A 19938-nucleotide genomic window follows, 5' to 3' on the forward strand; every position below is an offset into this window, starting at 1 on the left:
GTCTGTAGCTGTTTGACTTCAGACTGCATGTTGTTGGGAATCCCTATTTAACTTCCCACCTAAGTTCAGAACCACCTCCTGTAACGTCAAGTAGGGTCATGCAACCTCCAGGAATTGTCGTGATATATGACAAAGGAGCTGGGGACACCTTGGCTGCACATCCATTAGATGTCCTGTTTCCTCCTCAGTTCCCGACAACCGCCCTCCCCTTTTGTTACAGCCAAATAATGACATTCACAGCTATTCTAGCTTGACCAGACTTCAAGATGTGAGCAGCTCTTAGTGAGAGGCTTAGCAAAAATGACTATGTACTCCCTGACTGAAGCAATGAGTTGAATACAATACTGAACACCCTACTAAAGGGAACACCGACAATGAGAAAAGATGATTTATATTTGCTTTTTAATTTAGACTAAATAAAGGTGACATATTTTGCATTTGTTATTTCCAGTACAAGGAACCACTAAAACTGACCTGCTCACACTAGTTCGGTTCAAATGAGCTGGTAGCCACCATGGACCTATCGTGAGATAGGTGAGTGAGCCAACCTGAAGTGGCAATGCTGTACAATTAGCTTTTAAACTGAGTATAATAGAATACAGGAGGCCCTTTGTTGCTGTATTCATTCTGTGAGAGTTACCCAGTTTATCTTGCTCATTTGGTGGTCTTTCCCTGTAGCTCTGGCACTCTGTCATCGTACTTGGAAGCCCACTCTTTTGTAGCTTTTATGGAAGTCCTATTAAACCTCACCCTTCCCATCTCTTTCAGCATCACTTTGGTTGCTGGTTCCAGTTTTTATTGGATTGCTGTTTAGTGTTGTACTGGGGCTCACTACAGAGTTTCTAAAGAATTGCTGCAAGGAAGCCATGTCAAAAGGGAAAGGTGACACCAAACAAAAAAGTAAGTATTCTTGTTGCTTTCCGCAGTAAATTTTGTCTTGTGTAGTGTGGTAAAATCAGGGTTTATGGTATGGTAGATGCAGAGACAGTATGGTAATGGGCAGTATGGTAAAATTTGCAACTTGCTGTAATCAGCTTCTTGGTTACACATCACATCAATGATTTTTAGTTTCTTTCAAGGGCTCAAAATCTACTTTATAACTTCCACTCTTAAAATACTTTGAGATAAAATTGGATAAAATGGGAAAATGATTGCAATAAACAATGAACCTATCTTCTGAGGCAGTCCCCGGGATCGAGGATGACTTGCTTTCACTCTGGTTTTGTGGGTTCTAAGGTGACTGATGAGGCCAATGTGGGAACTGCTGACTCTTCCACAGTTGAGGCAAGGGGATGGGTAGTTTGTGATGTGGTACATTCCTTCCACTGCTTCTGCAGGGCTTCTGTGTGCTCCTAATGCATGGCTTCTGTTCTCAATAGCATCCCAAATGCTCCTCCTCCACTTTGAGCATTTGTGTTCCAGAGATTCCCAGGAGTCGGTGGGGATGTTGCACTTTAGAAGACTTTGTGACATTCTCAATTTTTTTTTCCTTCTCTGCCTGGTCATCTCCTCCCTAGACAGCTTGGGATGGTCTGTCTGTTTTCGGAGTCTGGTGTCATACATGCAAGTGACACGGCTTACCCATTGACTGCCCTATGTCCATTTGATTGAGTGCAGGATGCACACACAATCCATGTTCCCACCTGATTGAAATCTGAACAATATCCAACCTGTGCAAAATGGACTGTGCCCAGGGGAGGGTAAAATAGAAACCCAGAAGGTGAGATGGCACAAGTTCTGCTCCAGAGGATAAGGTTGAGGACATCAATTGGGCAGCCTACATATGAAGGCTGGTGGGAATGGTCAACTAAATGCTTGGGGCATCTCCTGGAGACATTTGTAAAATGCCAAGGAACATGGGGAACCCCAGCCCCATACTTTCAATAAGAGTGGTGCCCAACTCCATGTTAACACTTGCAGACCCAACTGTAATGTGGTGTCTGAGGGCATGTGGTGTCTACTAGTTACAACACAAGCAGAAGCAACTGAAGGTCTGAGTGCTGTAGGGGGAAAATAGCAATCTCAGACTTGCATGTCTGAAGGGAACATATGTAGTTTCAAGTAATGCTTTCCTGTAAACCACAGCACACCCTGGCAATTTGTGGCATCATAGCTTTGGTAACATTCTGCCTTCATGGTTTTGGGTAACATCATTCACTGGAAAGATCTTGAGGTTAGTGGGACCCCTGAGGTACTTGGAGGGATGGCAGTAGCTTAGTTGATAAAGAATTAACTGTCCTTTCTCAGGATGGCAATATTTATGATCACACAGTTAAGACATTACCAACTCACCTATCGTTGGCTGTTGAGTTCTGATTTCTTGGTGTGATATTCATGGAAGACATAACCTGGTAATGAGGACAATTTTTCCATGTCCAGAAGGAACTGGTGTAGTTTCATATAAAACCCAGTCTTAAAGGGTAGCACTCTATAGCAACTTGCAAAGTTCAAACAGTATAATGAAAGTCCACTATGTGTTCACGACCAAGTTTCCTTCCAGTCACTCGCCAACAAACGCAGTTATTGGGGATCCCTTTAAATAGCAGTTGGGGGAGGTTTTGCACATGTATTCTTGTGTGTGATTTAATAAATGCATTGTGATTCGATTTTCACAAAACTCACAGGTTAGAGTAATGAAGGAGGCTATTTGATTGCCAAGTGCCTGTTGGTTCTATGCAAGAGAAATCCAGCTTGTTCCACTCTTCTCTCCCTATACCCTGCAATTCATTTCAGATACTTAACCAGTTCCTTTTTGAATGCTACGACTGTCTCCACTACTGAGCTGGCAGTGCATCCCAGGTCCCAACCCTTCACTGCTTGGAGAAATCTTTCTTTGTACCTATTTATCTCTTTTGTCAATCACCATTTCTCCTCGTCTTTTGGTTGTTCACAGTCTGCCCTTGGGATCAGTTTCTATCTGTTCTGACTGGACCCTGTACAAAGTATTCAGCTAGGCCCTATGCTTCAACAGGTACATTTTTTTTTATTTGATCTCCGATCAGCCCCACAGTCACAAAACCCTTCAAACCTCCTCAAAATCAGTTCCCTTACTGACGGCGCATCATCCATTGTATCTTGTGTCACCTGAAACCCTGCTCTTTACCTCCAGTCAACTGTTGCCTCCTCCCCTTCTGGGGATCGGTGGGTGACTGATGCTGGTCATGAAACAAGATCTGGGAACTAAAATCTCCAGAGAACAAGGCAACCCTGCATGACCAACCCCTGTCCCACTGTACTGAGAGTCCAATCATGGGTGTAACCGCTGAATTTCCATGAATTCTGAAATCTTGTTTAATCTCATTTTCCCTTATTTTTCAGGAATTCATCTGCTGATTATAAATACCACAGCAACTTTAAATCAGTTTAAGTACGTTGATGATATTTACCAGTGACAATTATTTTATTTTTAATTATTCTTAGTTCCTTCTGAAATTGCAAGTCCATCTTCAAAACCAGAGACCAACTTGGGATCTAAGAAGGTTGGATTTACCGAGGATGTTTTGCTCTCAAAGCTACCTCCCAATGGCAAGGAGGTTCCCTTTGTGGTTCCAAATCTGAAAACCACCTATGTACAACCCAATTTTCGCTGGAGCTATGAGGAAGCCATATCAGGTAGTCCACACCACAGGCTTCAGACCAACTCTGATTTTCTTTTAATTGAATTGTTGAATGTTCTTAAGCTTTACTTTTTTGAGCCTAATTCTGTAAATAATAACAATTGTAACATCAATAATTTGTGTATAATAAATAATGAATTTCATTAAACTGGAAAAGGCACAAAGAGATTTATAAGGATGTTGCCAGGACTGGAGGGTTTTAGTTATAAGGAGAGACTAGATAGGCTGGAACCTTTTTCCCTGGAGTGTAGGAGGCCGAGGGACAACCTTATAAAGGATTATAAAATCATGAGGGGCACAGATAAGGTGAACGGTCACAGTCTTTACCCCTGGGTAGGAGAGTCCAAAACTAGAGGCCGTAGGTTTAAGGTGAAAAAGGAAACATTTAAAAGGGACCTGAGAGGCAATATTTTCCACACAGGGTGGTGGGTGTATGGAACAAGCTGAAAGACAGTTAGCCAGTTACATTGATTGAAAAGGTTGAGAGGAATATCGGTCAAGTACAGGCAAATGGGAATAGCTCAGTTAGGCCACATGGTCTCCATGGATGAGTTGAGCTGAAGGGCCTGTTTTCGAGCTGTACAACTCAATGAATCTAAAGATGATTTTATTTGTTTCTCCTCACTGGTGGCAAGGAGAAACAGTAATTACTACTAACCCAAAGGAGGTATTTAGAGTGATCCAAAGTTTAGTCTTAACTGGGGAGATGGAGAGGGTTAGAGAAGATATCTCTGAGTTTGAGATGCAGGGGGGCTGAAGGCAAGATTGTCAATGGGGTGGGAAAGATTGAATGAGGGGGAGGACTAGACATCAGATGGAAGAATACAGAGTTTGCAGAGGAAGATTGTGACATTGGATGGAGGGGCAGAGGTGTGGATGCTGTGGTTTTTAAACATAAGAATGGGAATTTTAAACAATGACTTGAGGAGGGTCCATCCTCGGGGAGGGCTGATCCAAAGCAATCTGTCAGTTGGATCAGTGTGATTAGTGGACACTGGTGGAATAGATGCAGTTTTCTAATGCTTATTTATTTTGATTGATAGGTCTCTCAAGGGCTCAGTATAATGAAAGAAAACTGGAGCTGTCCAATTCACTGCAACATGTGCCAGATATAGATGAAGTGTACAACCCCAATTATATGATCCCTTCCATCACTCCAGCACCCGGTAGACACGTCCTACCCAAGGGGAAACCGGGAAGCCCCAGTGGATCAGGTAAGGCATATATTTGAGTTACTTAGGAAATGGGTATAGAAGGTGAAGTAGTTTAAAACAGTAATGAGGATAAGTGTCATGGAGGGAGATGCCTGAAGACTAGATAGCAGAAATGGATAGCAAAGATAAGATTAAACAGAACTGTAAAGGAAGAGTTCAGAGGGGAGTGACTGGGCCAGGATATAGGGGAAGGGATTTGTCCTTGGCTGTTTGTTTATGGCATCACTTTCTAAGATACTGGAGGACAGCCAGTGGAGTCGTACAGCATGGAGACAGGCCTTTTGGCCAAACTGGTCCATGGTGACCAAGATTCCCATCTGAGCTAGTCCCATTTGGCCCATATCCCTCTAAACCTTCCCTACCCATGTACCTGTTCAAGTACCTTTTCAAATTAAATTAAACTAACAAAGTGATTTATTCAACAAACTGAGAATCAGAGCATTTTGTTTACTACGTGCCCACTTGCAGAGACAAATGGGCAGCTTCTATCCAGAGAAGGAGAGAGACTTCCCAGAGGCTTCTCCCTAAACAGCAAGTGCAGAGACAGTTGGTCATCTACCACAGTTCTTGAAGAGTATGTACCCAACAGTACATAAACCACATACTGTATGTTATATTCTTGTAATAATTTAAAAACAAAAATCATTTCCAAAATAACTGGTCGTTGTGTACTTTATTTTAGTCCTCTAAACAGCTGGGTTGATAGACTGTCCTCCTAGGTCAGAGACTATACCCATTCCTCTGAGATGGGATACACTTCTTTGGTGCGCTCTTTTATGGTCTGGGATGTTAATGTCTGTCAAGTTGCCTGTGCCTTCTGCCACTTCTGATATTGGTCTGATGTGTCTTGCTGTGTCCAAGACTTTCAGAAGTGGCAGGTCTTTGGCACTCTGTGGTAGTCTTTTGGATGTCTAGAGCCCCCATCTGCTGGACTGCAGTACTTCCGAGCACAGATGTAACATCATCCTGGTCATCTATGATGAACACCTCATCATATTTCTCTAGGTTCTTTGGGTTCACCAGCATATCCCCAACTGGCTCCAGTGGAGCCTTGTGCATCGATAGCACCCAACTCATTGCTTTTTACTGCACCACCTCTGTGTTGTTGGTTTGCTTTAGGAGGATGTTAAACGTTGCTCCCGAGTCGATATGAAATGTCACTGGTTAGTTTTTCACCATCATTTTGGTGTAGATACACCTAGTGGCTGTATCACCAGTTCCATTGTGTTTAACTGATGATCTGAATCTGACCCTGTCTCTGTCACTGCATGAACATCTGGTGTCTTCATTGTGCACTGTTTGTAGAAATGATTTCCCAATCCACATCTTGCACACTCCTTATCAAATACCAGGGTGGTTGTTTTTCAGCCACTTGTGTTACTGTATAATATTACTTGCATCACCTAAACTACCTTGGTTGGACTTCCCCTGTTCTGCCTTTTGTCTTGCCCTTCACTGTATATGGCTTCTGCTGTTGGTCGTCCAATGTTCACGGTTTAGCTTTGGATAACACTCATCTTTCTGGAGTTATACCTGTTCTCTCAGGTGGGACAGCCCCCAGACAGTACAAACTATCAATCTCTAGTGAAAAAATGTGCAAAACTGCGGTTATCTGGTAATGGTCTCAGCTCCAGAAGAAAACTATGAAAGGATTGTGCTTGCTTCTGATTGTGAGAGAAGAGCCAGTAACGGTTGACTGCTTATTTTTGCACAGACTGATGTTTGGTATTGGTTTATTATTGTCACTTGTACCGAGGTACAGTGGAAAAACTTGTCTTGCATACGGATCGTACAGGTCGATTCATTACACAGTGCAGTTGCATTGGGTTAGTACAGAGTGCATTGATGTACATGGAGTTTAAATTTAAAAGTGTAGAACGATTATAGTAAGGGTCATGAGTAGATCTGTAGAGAGCAGCTTGCAACGAGTCGCCACGCTCAGGCACCATCTTGCAATTTAAGAGTCTAATGCATTGCCCATGGTCTCATTTGAAGACTTAATTGTATGCTACCATTCTCTGTCCTCGTAGCCTATCATAGACAATTGCATCTTTGTGTCAGTTCCAGTCTTTCTTATGTAGCCAGCTTATAACAGGGTGTAAACTCTTCTTGCATTCTGTCTATTCCTTAGGCAGGTTAATCGCCTGGAATCCAATGGCTCGTGGCTTTATTTGCTCCATTACGCACTGTCTCCCATAGCCTGTTGCTTCTGGTGCATGTCCATGTGTTACTTCCGTTTTCAGGCAGGGGTTCTAAATTGTATTATTTTATTCACCAGTCCTTATGGCACCATATGTCAGTATCAATTTCTAAGATACTGGAGGCTAGCCATTAAGCTAAATTAGCAATTTGCTTTATTTAACAAACTCTCAGGAATCAAGAGAGCATTTTGCTTTCTGTGTGACCGCTCACAGACACAAGCGAGCAGCTTTTATACAGGGGGACTTTATGGAAGCTTCTCGCCAAACATTGTTGCATCTACTTAAAAATGATTGCCACGTATACAGAGAGTCAGCTGGTTACATGCTACAGTTGTTAATGGTGCACACACCCAATTTTGTAAGCCATTTGCATTCTAGCTTGTGCTAAATGTGTTGTACTGCACTTTCAGAATTCAGTTCTCAAATGGTAATTCAGACCCCTGGACTAATAATAGGGACACCCGAGTTCAAATCTCATCATTGCGGAATTTAAAGCGGTCATGATGAGAAATTTGGGGAGATGAGAGACTGCAGGTGCTGGGATCTGGAGCAAAAAAATCCATCTGTTGGAGAAACTCAGCAGGTCAAGCAACAATCATTGATACTGCTTAACTCGCAGAGTTCTCCTTTTGCTTTATGACCAGAAATCTAGTGATCAGTTTTTACAACAATCCAGTAATGTCCTTTAGAAATCCGCTATCCTCTTCTGAACGAGCTTATATTTGACACCTGACTCACCAGTATTTGACTCTTAAATGCCCTCTGAAATAGCTGTTCAGTTTGAGGATAGTTGGGGATCGGCAATAAATGTTGCAAAAAACTGCTGGAGGAAATTAGTGGGTCAATCAGAGGCAGTGGGATAGTTGATGTTTCAGGTAGAGCAGCAGCAGAACTGAATGTAGAGGGGAGATGGCCACGGTAGTGTAGCGGTTAGTGTAATGCTTTACAGCACCAGCGACCCGGGTTCAATCCTGGCCGCTGTCTGTAAGGACTTTGTACGTTCTCTCCACGTTTGCGTGGGTTTCCTCCGGCTGCTCCGGCTTCCTCCCACATTCCAAAAGACATACGGGTTAGGAAGTTGTGGGCATGCTATGTTGGCGCCGGATGTGTGCTGACACTTGCTGGCTGCCCCCAGAACGCTATGTAAAAGATGCACTTCACTGTGTGTTTCGATGTACATGTGACTAATAAAGATATCTTATCTTACAGAGCTGAGAGGGAGGGGTGAGGGAGGGGCTGTCAGGCAAAAAGTGGAACCAGGTGAGGAGGGGGATGATGAGCAGATGGAGCCAGGTGGGGGAGGGGAAGGGATAGGGTAAGGAGATGGTGGCTGGTGGGAAATAAATGTTGGCCTTGTCACTCCTGCCGAGATCCCAAAAAAGGAATAAAAATTATGCACATGTTGCTATGTTATAGATTTAACCCAGTTGGGACAAATTTCAACCCTGTAGCATTTATGAATACATTGGGCATTTGAACTGGTTGTGGGCATGAACTGAAATTGAAGAATGTGTCTATAACCCCAGTTGCTATAGCCACATTATATAGTCATGTTACAACATTAAACTTTAATGGAATCAATTTTGGAGATGGACAACTGCTCTTGCTCCACAATATAGCAAGCTTAACGCTACTGGCCAGGGATGCGTTAGTAGACAGTGTTTTCAATTTGGTGGAAACTTGGTTTCCCTTTGGCTACTTTAACATTCCTAAAAGGCAGATTTTCCATTGGCCTCTGTTTCTGGCCACATGCCCTTGAGCTATGCTGTTCAGCATGGTTTCAGGCACGGTCTTGTGCTGGGTGGACACCTCCCAGATCACTAGCATGGTCCAGATCAGGGCCTTTTCTGATGGAAGTGTATTCCCAGCAAGACTCACTGGCCATCAAAGCTGTCACTGCAGTTGATTGCCCCTGACTACCTCTGACATCCAGGCATCTTCAAAAACACCCAGGTAGTTTCAAAAGATAAAAGTAACATTTAAAAAAAAAATTAATAGCAAAACTAATTGAATTAAATCAAATATAAAGGTCCACTTACTGATCTTTTCCCATTCATGTCATCGGGGCTGCTGTACACCCTCTTGACCTAGGCTCGGTGGACTGATTTCTTGTAGTGGAAAATGCTAAATTTCACACTGGACTTTGGGAATTCTATGAAGAAATGTGGGGAGGTCCTCTAAGTATTAACGCTGGCTTGCAAAAGTAACACAAGTTGCAATATTGAAGATTTCCTCAGATTCAAAATGCAAGAGATTATGTTGGTATTGATATTGTTTTATTGTCACTTGTACCGAGGTACAGTGAAAAACTTGTCTTGCATACTGATCATACAGGTCAATTCATTACACAGTGCAGTTACATTGAGTTAGTACAGAGTCCATTGATGTAGTACAGGTGAAAACAATGACAGTACAGAGCAAAGTGTCACAGCTACAGAGAAACTGCAGTGCAATAAGGTGCAAGGTCACAACAAGGTAGATTGTGAGGTCAGAGTCCATCTCATCGTATAAGGGAACCGTTCAATAGTCTTATCACAGTGGGTAGAAGCTGTCCTTAAGTCTGGTGGTATGTGCCCTCAGGCTCCTGTATCTTCTACCCGTTACCTGTATCTTGCCCATTTGCACTGTGCGTTAAGGACATGGTTGGCTCAACATAGCCCTGGAGAATAATGTGCCATTATTTGATGTTACATACCAAAGTTATTCAACAAATTTGCTTCAGACGATATTACATGTATCAAAACATACAGCTACCCATAACGACAGAAAACACAAACCAATATCAGGTATGATGCCTTAATTGCAATAAGCTAAGCAAAAGTAATCTGTAGCACAATTGAAACAAATCCTTTAATCGGTGAAGGTACTGTTGTCTGATTCAGGCAGTAATGGCTTTGAGACCCAATCTAGTATCTCTTGTAAGGAAAAATGGAAGCACAGAATCTTGAGGTGTTTAATGTAAATTTGTCATTTTAATGCAGCACTGAGGGAGTACTGCGTTGTCAGATGTTGTTTTTCTTCCTGATGAAACTTTGAACCAACATTTTCCCTTTCAGGTGGTTATAATAATCCTGTAGCATTATTTGAGGAATGCTATGTCATTTTTTTTTTATCCCTCAACCAGTGTGAGCAAACAGCTAATTAATCACATTGCTTTTTATTTTCCTATAATAAAGAGTGATTGCTCCTCAAATGTAATTTATTGGCTCAAATTACATTTGAGGCACAGAGAATGTGGGTGATGGATGGTCCTGAGCTTATAAATATATGCAAGTTTTTCTTTTTCTGTTCTTAACTTTCTTTCCCTCTTTTTCATGCTTCTCTTCCTCTTCTTTCTTCCATGACTATTGCACCCAAAACCAGTTCAACTGAGATACATTCTTTCTAACTACTATGAATTTTGTGGTTTGACTGGAAACAATTTTGTACCCCAAATATCTTGCTTCCCTTGCTTTGTCTTCCTTGCAACTGCAGCCATCCAAATCTAAAACAGTGTCACTTTCTCCCAACCAGTGCATTGTCCTTTCCTCTGGCCCATGACACACTAACAGGATTCCTGAACAGTACAGAAAATAGTTCTCTGCTGCAAAAGGGCCCCTCAATGTGTACACCATGCACCTGATGGATTATTGGTATTGGTTTATTATTGTCACTTGTACTGAGGTGCAGTGAAAAACTTGTCTTGCGTACCATTCATACAGATCAATTCATTACACAGTGCGTTGAGGTAGTACAGGGTAAAAACAATAACAGAATACAGAGTAAAGTATCACAGCTACAGGGAAGTGCAGTCCTGCAGACAATAATGTGCAAGGTCACAATAAGGTAGATTCTGAGGTCAAAAGTCCACATCATCATATAAGGGAACTGTTCAATAGTCTTATCACAGTGGGATAGAAGCTATCCTTGAGCCTGTGGTATGTGCCCTCGGGCTCCTGCATCCCCTGCCTGAAGGGAGAGGGGAGAAGAGAGAATGACCTGGAATTATACATGAGGTATTGTCATTCCTCAAGTCCATACGTTACATTAAAACTCAATATGCCATCCTCAGTATTTTGGTAGTGCAGGACTAGTAGACTTTCTGAACTATTGGATGTTATACCCAAACACACACTTTTATTCCACTTTTATTACATGCTATGCAGCAGTATAATAAATTTTCTAATGAGTTTAATGAGCGTGGGAAATACACACGCACTCCAGACTCTGGTTCTGGTTGCAAACTTGCCCTCAATCCTGACCCCTAGTGTACCAGACCCTGGCTCCAGCCAACGTTGGCCCACAACCTGAACCTCAGCCCCCACTACACTCCAGACCACCACTCACCCAATTGCACTCAGGACCCTTGGCTCACATTCTGGACTAAAGAGCGAGTTAAATACAAAACCATCAGGACTTCTAAACAGTTGGATTCTGGATTACCGAAGTTTTACTATACCAAAGCAAAGAGGAGTGACTGAACTATCGCTGCCAGTAGTGTAATTTTTTATCCTTTTTTTCCCCTCTTACTTGCAAAGTGTAACCACAACACCAAGTATCACCAAGGCAGCTGGATTCCAGTGCCACCTATCAACTCCCTTGTGCCAAAATACCAGGATACATGGCTACTTTTGCAATGTCGGGGAAGGTTCAGAAAAGTGGAAGAGTTTAATTTGTCTAACACCTAATGATCTTTGTGGTCAGTAATTAAACACTTTGGACAAATGCCATTGGTGGTATGTGTGGCTAATAAAAAAAAATTCAAAGTAAGTTGACCTGGAATAATTTGAAATAGTTCATACATCACACATTCAATGCTGGTTCAGGATTAATACCATCTTTACAAATCATCTGCCCTGGGCTCCAGAATTGAAGTTCTATTGTGTAAGGGTGGCTAGATCTATGGGGTGTTTCACTTTGCCATCTGGTCATTTGGAAGAAATTGTGTGCAGCAGTTTCCTTCAGGAGACCAAATATGTTTGAAGACAACACGGGCAGTTATATATAGCTGTACGATCTTATGATTGTTTTACAATGTGGTTACCTCATCTTACAAAACCAAATATGTTCCTCTCGTTTCAGTGTGGGAATTGAGAAGTCCAAAACTGAGCAATGCACAAGGTTTAAGCAGTTCCATGTTGGACCTCTCTTGTTCCCAGCGAACACAGGTATTGTCTCTACATCGGAGCTCAGCAACCACTCTTGATGACCTTGTTAAAATCTATTGTCAATAATAGAGAAGAGGTATATAGCTTCTCAGAACTTGCTAAACAGGTGCTCTTGTACAAAAGGCTAACGGTGTGTAAGGACTGAACCTTGCAAACCTGCACACCCATTGGTAAATCTTCTCCTAGGCTTGAACGGGTCACAATTTACTTTTTAAATTTGATAGGAATTTTGATCTGGAAGCAGCATGTCTATTGACAACAGTAAGTGACTTGGAGTGGGGTGTATGATTCATGCCACCTCCAGCAAACAGTCTATATCATGCAGCAAGCAAGGTCTATTTACTTGGAAAACAAAGTATTTTTAACAAGAGGAAGAAACAAGAACTGCAGCAAGTTCTCCGTATAAAAAAGGTAATTTCTGCAGAAAAACGCAGAGAATGGGGGATGGTTGTATTTAAAATTACTTTCATAAATTTGATCTTGCTTCTATTTGGTCAGCAAGCCTGATTGGAAATTTACCTAAACATCTCCATTCTGCTTCACTGTAGCATCTAGTTTTTCAGGATGGGGACAGTGGGGATTTGATGCTTTACACACCATGGTGCAGGGTCAGTCATAGAATCATAAGATATAGCACAGAAACAAACCCTTTGGCCCACTGAGTCCATGTGGCCATCAACCACCCATTTACACTAATTCTACAGTAATCCCATTTTTATTCTCCACTATCTCATCAACACCCCCGACATTCTACAGCTCACCTATACACTAGGGACAATTTACAGTGGGCAATTAAGTTAACCACCTGTACGGTACGTCTTTGGGATGTGGGAGGAAACCAGAACACCTAGAAGAAGCCCACATGGTCACGGGGAGAATGTACAACCCTATGTAGACAACACCAGAGGTCAGGGTTAAACCTGGCTCTCTGGTGCTCTGAGGCTTGCTGTACCACAGTGTTGTCCTTCACTTTTATAGCCAGTAAGCCCCTGTGTTAGTGTAAACTCTGGTTTCCAGATACAGGGCACAGACTTGTAGTATATGGCCAAATGCTTCAAAAATGGGGTTTCCATCAGTGAAGCAACTGGATCCTGTGAAGGTTCAAGGCCTTTTCGTTTAAAGTTCTGACTCTGAGTGGAGTTGACCCTAAAGTCCACTGGGAAAATCCCTGAGAATTAGTGGCTGGCTTATGTGAGATATGTTAGGTATATCAAGTGGTGCATACAATATTTCAAAAGCACGTCTGCCAAAATGTAGCCCCCCCCCCCACCCCTTTCCATGAACCATTGCAGGTCGCATGGTGGAGCTACTTCCACTCCAAGAATGTTCCCATGTTGTAAATATTCCTGCTGTGTGGGTGTGCTGCTGCTGTTAGGGTGCTTCTCCAGTGGGGGTGTTCATGTTTTGGATATCTCCAAGGTGTGGGTAATCCCACAATGACATCAGGGAAGGAATATATTTCCATTGTAACTTTGCAACTTGTTGGTCTGCTTCAGTGTCATTGGGATTCATGTTACGCAGGTATTGTGACAGTGGAGTGAATGTGAGCCAGGGAGTGGCGGAGTGTTTCTTTCTTGGAAACTTCAGCTGCAAGAACAAATTGAAAAATCTCTAGTTACTTTTCTAGTGCTAGCCCTCATTTACTGAACAATTTTGAACTGTGTTTAGTTTCATAACAACCATTCGTTTATCAGAGGGATTGACCGTAAAATGCAGCAGGATTCAGTTCTGTTCAGCTGTGTTCAGTTCTGGTCGCCTCACTATAGGAAGGATGTGGAGGCATTGGAGAGGGTGCAGAGGAGATTTACCAAGATGCTGCCTGGATTAGAGTATTGAATATGAGGAGAGGCTTAAGGTGCTAGGGCTTTATTCACTGGAAAGGAGGAGGATGAGAGGAGACATGATAGAGGTATATAAAATATTGAGAGGAATAGATAGACAGTCAGCGCCTCCTTCCCAGGGCACCAATGCTCAAGATGAGAGGTCATGGCTTTAAGGTTATGGGTGGGAGGTTCAGGGGAGATGTCAGGGGGAGGTTTTTCACCCAGAGAGTGGTTGGTGCATGGAATGCACTGCCTGGGTGGTGGTGGAGGCAGATACATTGAACAGGTTCAAGAGCTTGTTGGATAGGCATATGGAGGAACGTGAGATAGAGGGATATGCGGGAGGAAGGGGTTAGGTAGTGTGAGGGTGGTTTGATGGATGGCACAACATGGTGGGCCGAAGGGCCTGTTTTGTGCTGTATGGTTCTATGGATTTGGCTGCTTCAGTTTAAAAGGAGATGGAAATGATTTGCAATTATATCGCACCTTTTCATAACCACGGGACAGCTCAAAAAGCTTTGCAGTAATGCAGTGCTTTGGAAGTGGAGTAAATGTTGCAGTGCTGCAGTTAGCTTTGTGCCAAAGTCCCCACAAACAGCAATTGTGATTATCCCCAGTTTTTAGTGACATTGATAGAAGGAATGGATGTTGACTAAAATATTAAGGAGAACTTCCCTTCCTCTCTGTTATAATGTTGTGGGATGTTGGTTTTTTTTGTATCTCTCTGAGAGAATAGACAGAGCATTAATTTAGCAGCTCATTGAGGCAGATCGGTTCTAAGCTTTCAGTTTAGCATTACAGTGGATGATTCCTCTGATGGTTCAGCACTTCCTCAGTACTACACTCAAAGGTCAAGCAGCATTTTTGTACCTGAGTCTCTGGAGTGGAATTTGAAGCCGCTGATTGAGAGAGGTCAGAACTACCCACTGAACTGTGGATTCAGCTTTCGCTAATTTTCTAAAGGAAAGAAGAAAGAGATTGCCTTTCAGTGCGTGCTTCAGAAATGAAAGTTCAGTGATGATCAATGAAAACATTTTTTTGGCTTGGAAAGAAATTGCTCCTCTCAATCAGACGTCCATATTGTACATGGCTGCTCCTTCATGACAGCTTTAATTCTGTTTCTGGTGTTTATTTATTTTTAATGTTGTGATTTGACAAGGTTTCAATAGACAGGTGTGCAGTGGAAGGATTTATTTACCTTGGATGAGGGAGGAATCCACTCCATTGTTTCCTTGGATGATTCAGCACCCTGATTTAGTAACCTCTTCCCGGGGGGGGAGGGAAGCAGTTGGTATTGGGATTAACCATTCCCTCTTTACTCCTTTCAGTTTGAGCAATGTTTATTTCTTTTGAAAACAAAATGACTTTTAGCCAGTGAAATGTCCAAGCTGACTTGTGTTGGATTCGACTGTTTTTAATTAGCTTTTTAACATGTATAGTGTTTAATACACCTCCAGTGGCTGCACAAGGAATGGCCACTTACTAGTTTATTGGTTCGTCCATCAGGTGAATGTGGTTTTTTTCATTGGTTGGTTTGGCCACAAGTATCTAATGGGTTTCCTGATTGGACTATTGTTAGCTAAAAAGTATCTTTTATCTCAGGTATAAAAGGTGTCGTCTTTTTGTTAATCTCTCTTGCTCTTGCTTGTCTCCCCTGGCCTGAGCTTTCTTTTGTTCCCTTGTCTCGGCTCATCAAAGCTAGTGCCATGTGCTCTGTGACTGTTTCTTTGTTTTAAACTTTTCCAATAAAACTTTGAAGCACCAAGTTGTTTTCAGTTCATTCCTGGACTCCTAAAAGAACCTGTGGATTCGAAAATAAATAACCAGATCCAACACTTGGTTTGGCTCAATTTGGTGTGGACTTTGTCTACACTTCTTGCTGCCTCAGTAAAGCAGCCAACATAATCGAAGACCCCACCTACCCCAGACATTCTGTCTTCTCCCCCCTTCCATTGGGCTGGAGATACAAAAGCTTGAAAGCACGTACTACCAGACTCGAGGACAGCTTCTATCCTGCCGTTATAAGACTATTAAACAGTCTCCTAGTATGATGAGAAGGACTCTTGACCTCAGTCTGTCTCGTCATGGCATTGTACCTTATTGTCTGCCTGCACTGCACTTTGTCTGTAACACCTTATTCTGCATTCTGTGATGAAATGATCTGTGTAGGTGGCATGCAAAAATAAAGTTTTTCACTGTACCTCAGTACATGAGACAATAACAAACAAATTTACAAATTTACACCCTTCTCTCAAATTCAATCCCTGATCCAGTTTGCTTGGTGGTATCAGGCTATGGTGATATCAGAGTTAACTTACTTTGACTGGTGATCCAGTGTTTAAGGCCTTGGAAACTTATATTCCAATCCCCTAGAACATAGAATCAGCATCTACCTTATAATCACACAGCACAGAAATGGCTCTCAGTTCACTGAGTTGCACAAACCATCAAATGCTCATTTTATTTTATTTTCCCGATATTCTGATCAACTCTCTCCCCCCCCCCCCCCCCCCACACACTGCCTCCTCGCTCCCTAATTCTACAACTCACCTTACACACTAGGAGCCATTTACAGTGGCGAATTAATCTGCCACCCTGCACACCTTTGGGATGTGGGAGGAAACCAGAGCCCCTAGAATAAAGCCATGTGGTCACAAGGAGAACATGCAAACTCCACATGGACTGCACTAGAGGTCAAGATTAAACCCGGGTCACTGGTGTAGTGAGGCAGCAGCTCTGTACTACACTGTTAAGCCCCTGCAGAATATTATTCTTTTCAATAAGATCACCCCTCATTTTGCCGAACCCTAGCCCAACGTGTTCAACCTTTTCTTACTGCACAGCTCCTTCAGCTCGAATATCAACGTTCACTGAATTCCCTCTGATATACTGATATTCCTTTTAAATTAAGAGACATAAGTTGTACTCCACGTGTGGTCTCACCAACACTCTGTGCAGTTGTAGCAAGACTTCCCTTTTTATTCCATTCCTCATTGAACCAAAATGTCTCACACATAAACTTGTGGGGAAAGCTGCAATGCATTGCCACACTGGCAAAGGTGTTAGCTGGTGCAGGGTGCACTCTTGGGGTAGGCAGAACAGGCAGTCGTTTGGCCTGAATGCTAAATTAACACCAGTTGAGTGTGTGAAGAGGAGCACCGAGGCATCTGCATCATGCTTGCCTGGTCACTTTGCGGTTCTTCCTCTTGGGGACAGGGGAGAGTAGGGGGTGCTTGTCTCTGCTGTCAGTAACGTAGCAGCAGGAGATATAATGTGACATTTGGAGGAGGATCAGATGTGGGGGTCCTGTCGTCATCAGTGGTTTCAGCACCACTGCTGGCCATGTCATTAACGGGCAGCACTGTCTCCGCCATGTGGGCACGGACGTGCAGTCAAGCTTGTCTCATAGCTGGGTCATGTACGCCTCCCCGAGTCTGTACCACTGAAGACACACAGTGAGTGCCATGCTGTCTCTGGGGTGTGTGCGTGTGTTGTGCATGTGTGAAATGAAACACATGAAGCTTAAGTATGAACACTGACAGATTTTTGCCTGAGCCAAGATACTGTGGATGCTGTAAATTTGATATAAAAACACAAAATGAGGGAAATGCTCAGCAGGTCAGACAGCATTGGAGGCGAAAGAAATGGATAACACTTTAGATCTTTAGAACTGACAAACAGTCATTGGCCTGAAAAATTGTCTCTTTCCGCCTGTCCTGCCCAAACTGTGGAGTGTTTCCCTCATTTTCTGTTGTTGTATCAGATATTCACATTGTTTTTATTGGAGAGTTTTGGGAAACTATTGGAGCTGGGTTGGTTCAAGCAGACTCTCAGCTTTGTGGTTCCACACAATATGATGCTTGAGGGCACCATTATTCACTTGTCCTGATGGCTCAAGCAAAGTTATTGAACTTCATCCAGTACTACATTCAGGTCCTCAGGATTTGACTTCGGGTGTTAAATTTTTTTAGATCAATTACTATTCATATTTTGAAATTCTCCTCCAAATTCCAACACTCATTGTGTTAAGTAGAACATTGGTCCTATAAATAAATTCCTTGGATGTATATCATGTTTTGGGGATGGTTTCTGCCTCCTGAGTAAAAAGACTTGGAATTTCACAGCATCTTTCAGGACCTAGAAGTACTCCACTGTACTTATTGAAGTCGCCGGTCAATCCTGGCCAGTATCTATCCTTTCAATTGATGTGAGCAAAATAGATGGTTGTAGTTATACAGCACAGAACCGGCCCTTCAGCTCACCTCATCCATGCCAACCAAGGTGCCTTCCAGAGCTATTCCCATTTGCCTGCATTTTGCCCATCTACTATGGAGACTATGGATGTTTCCGTGGGCTTTCTGCTTTAGACTTGAAGAGCTGAATTGTCTCTGCTTATTCCCAGCTTAACACTAAATGTGTCTATTTCTTTCTACACACAGAGATTCAGTTCGACATCCAGTCTAAACAGCACTGCATCCTCTTTGATGGATTCTTTGGGAAGCTCCCGCAGTCTAGGTGAGCGATGACTTTGGAAAATCTCCTACCCTTGGCGCTCTGTCTGTTTCAAATAAATCTGGATGATTACTTGGTCTGAACACACATTTTCTCTTGTGTAATTGTCATTGTTTCACACCAGTAAGAGTTCAGGCACCTGCTTCTCATGCGAGCACATAACCAGTGCTTATCTGTGCAAACAGCTGGCTCCAGCCAACACATGCTTTTCTACTTGGATCCCGCCGGCAGCAGTTTGGTGCCCTTGAGTCCTCAGAATGTGCTTTGAGTCACTGATGCATGTTGACTGGCTCCTAGCTAATTGATGGGTGGATACCTGGAATATTTAAAAGAAAATAAACAAATTCATGACGCTTACTATTTTAATTTTTAAAGGAGTGGCAGCTGATTAGTTCTGCTCCTGAACATGGCAAGACTTGAGTCATTGGAGTGGATTGTAACCAAACTGACCCAGCAGGAATAATGTGGCGGGGGGGGGGGGGGGGGTGGAATTATGGCCAAGTTACCTCCTCCCCTATCCCTGTTTTAATCAATCATGGTTAAAATGGTCTGTCCTCCAGCCCCCTCTCCCCCATCTTCCTTTGGAGGAACAAATATGGTTAAAATGCTTTAAGATCTGAGAAATATTAAACTGGAAACCTGACATTGTAAACTACATAACATGGAAATCTTCTCCTCTTTAGAATAAAATTGTTATCTTAGCAATAGCTCTATTGAATAAAGCCATTGAAATACATTGTGCTAGGTATTATGTTTTAGCCATGTCCTATTTATACCCTTTTATTTGCATTACCTGCCCCACTGGTTTGAGGAGCAAGTATGAAACTTCTCCCTCGATAAAGGTTAAGATTCCAGTAAGATGCTTTCTTTTAGCTGGCATGTACATGATGGCTAATCAGCCTCCTCATGTGCCATACGTTGCTGTGATATGATGATCTAGGTTACTGGATCTGGGTTTTAACTATATTGCTTGTAAAGCAACAAGGAGCTGCTCAGTTCCTCAGGTAAGCTCCGACGTTCAGTTGGATCATGAGTAACGTGTATCTCCATTCTTTTTACCAATCTTGGCTTTTCAAAGCCACAATGCATTGGATGTTTGCCTAGAAGCTGTTTGTTTTGACCAAGTGGTGGTGGTGATGGGGACATGTAGCATGACTACTCAAGCACAATCTAACTCTCTGAACCTGGATCACCTTACAGGAATTGATTTGGGCAAGAGAAATACTATTTCTATCTGATCATTCATATGCAAGAGACTTCATCAGTAATGTAAATCATGAAATTATGGTGAAGCCCTGTCTGATTTACCCATGTTCTTGCCCTGTCTGGCTTGTGTGTGGCTCTGAGATCCACCAATATAGTTGAATCTTAACTATCTCCTGAACTGGGGCCACTTGCAGATGGCCAATAAACGCCGGCCTCCC

General features: G+C 42.7%; 1 protein-coding gene across 1 annotated transcript in view; it reads left to right on the forward strand.

Moving 5' to 3' along the window:
- The window catches only part of LOC127575678 (tandem C2 domains nuclear protein), a 68147-nt gene that overhangs the window by 18542 nt on the left and 29667 nt on the right, over nt 1-19938 (forward strand). Inside the window, exons 3-7 of the mRNA XM_052025574.1 lie at nt 769-900; nt 3421-3612; nt 4661-4831; nt 12094-12179; nt 18442-18517. Coding sequence (XP_051881534.1) covers nt 769-900; nt 3421-3612; nt 4661-4831; nt 12094-12179; nt 18442-18517 — 657 coding nt within the window. The remainder of the gene's footprint in view (nt 1-768; nt 901-3420; nt 3613-4660; nt 4832-12093; nt 12180-18441; nt 18518-19938) is intronic.

This window comes from Pristis pectinata, chromosome 1, assembly GCF_009764475.1.
Source record: "Pristis pectinata isolate sPriPec2 chromosome 1, sPriPec2.1.pri, whole genome shotgun sequence".
Taxonomy (NCBI): domain Eukaryota; kingdom Metazoa; phylum Chordata; class Chondrichthyes; order Rhinopristiformes; family Pristidae; genus Pristis; species Pristis pectinata.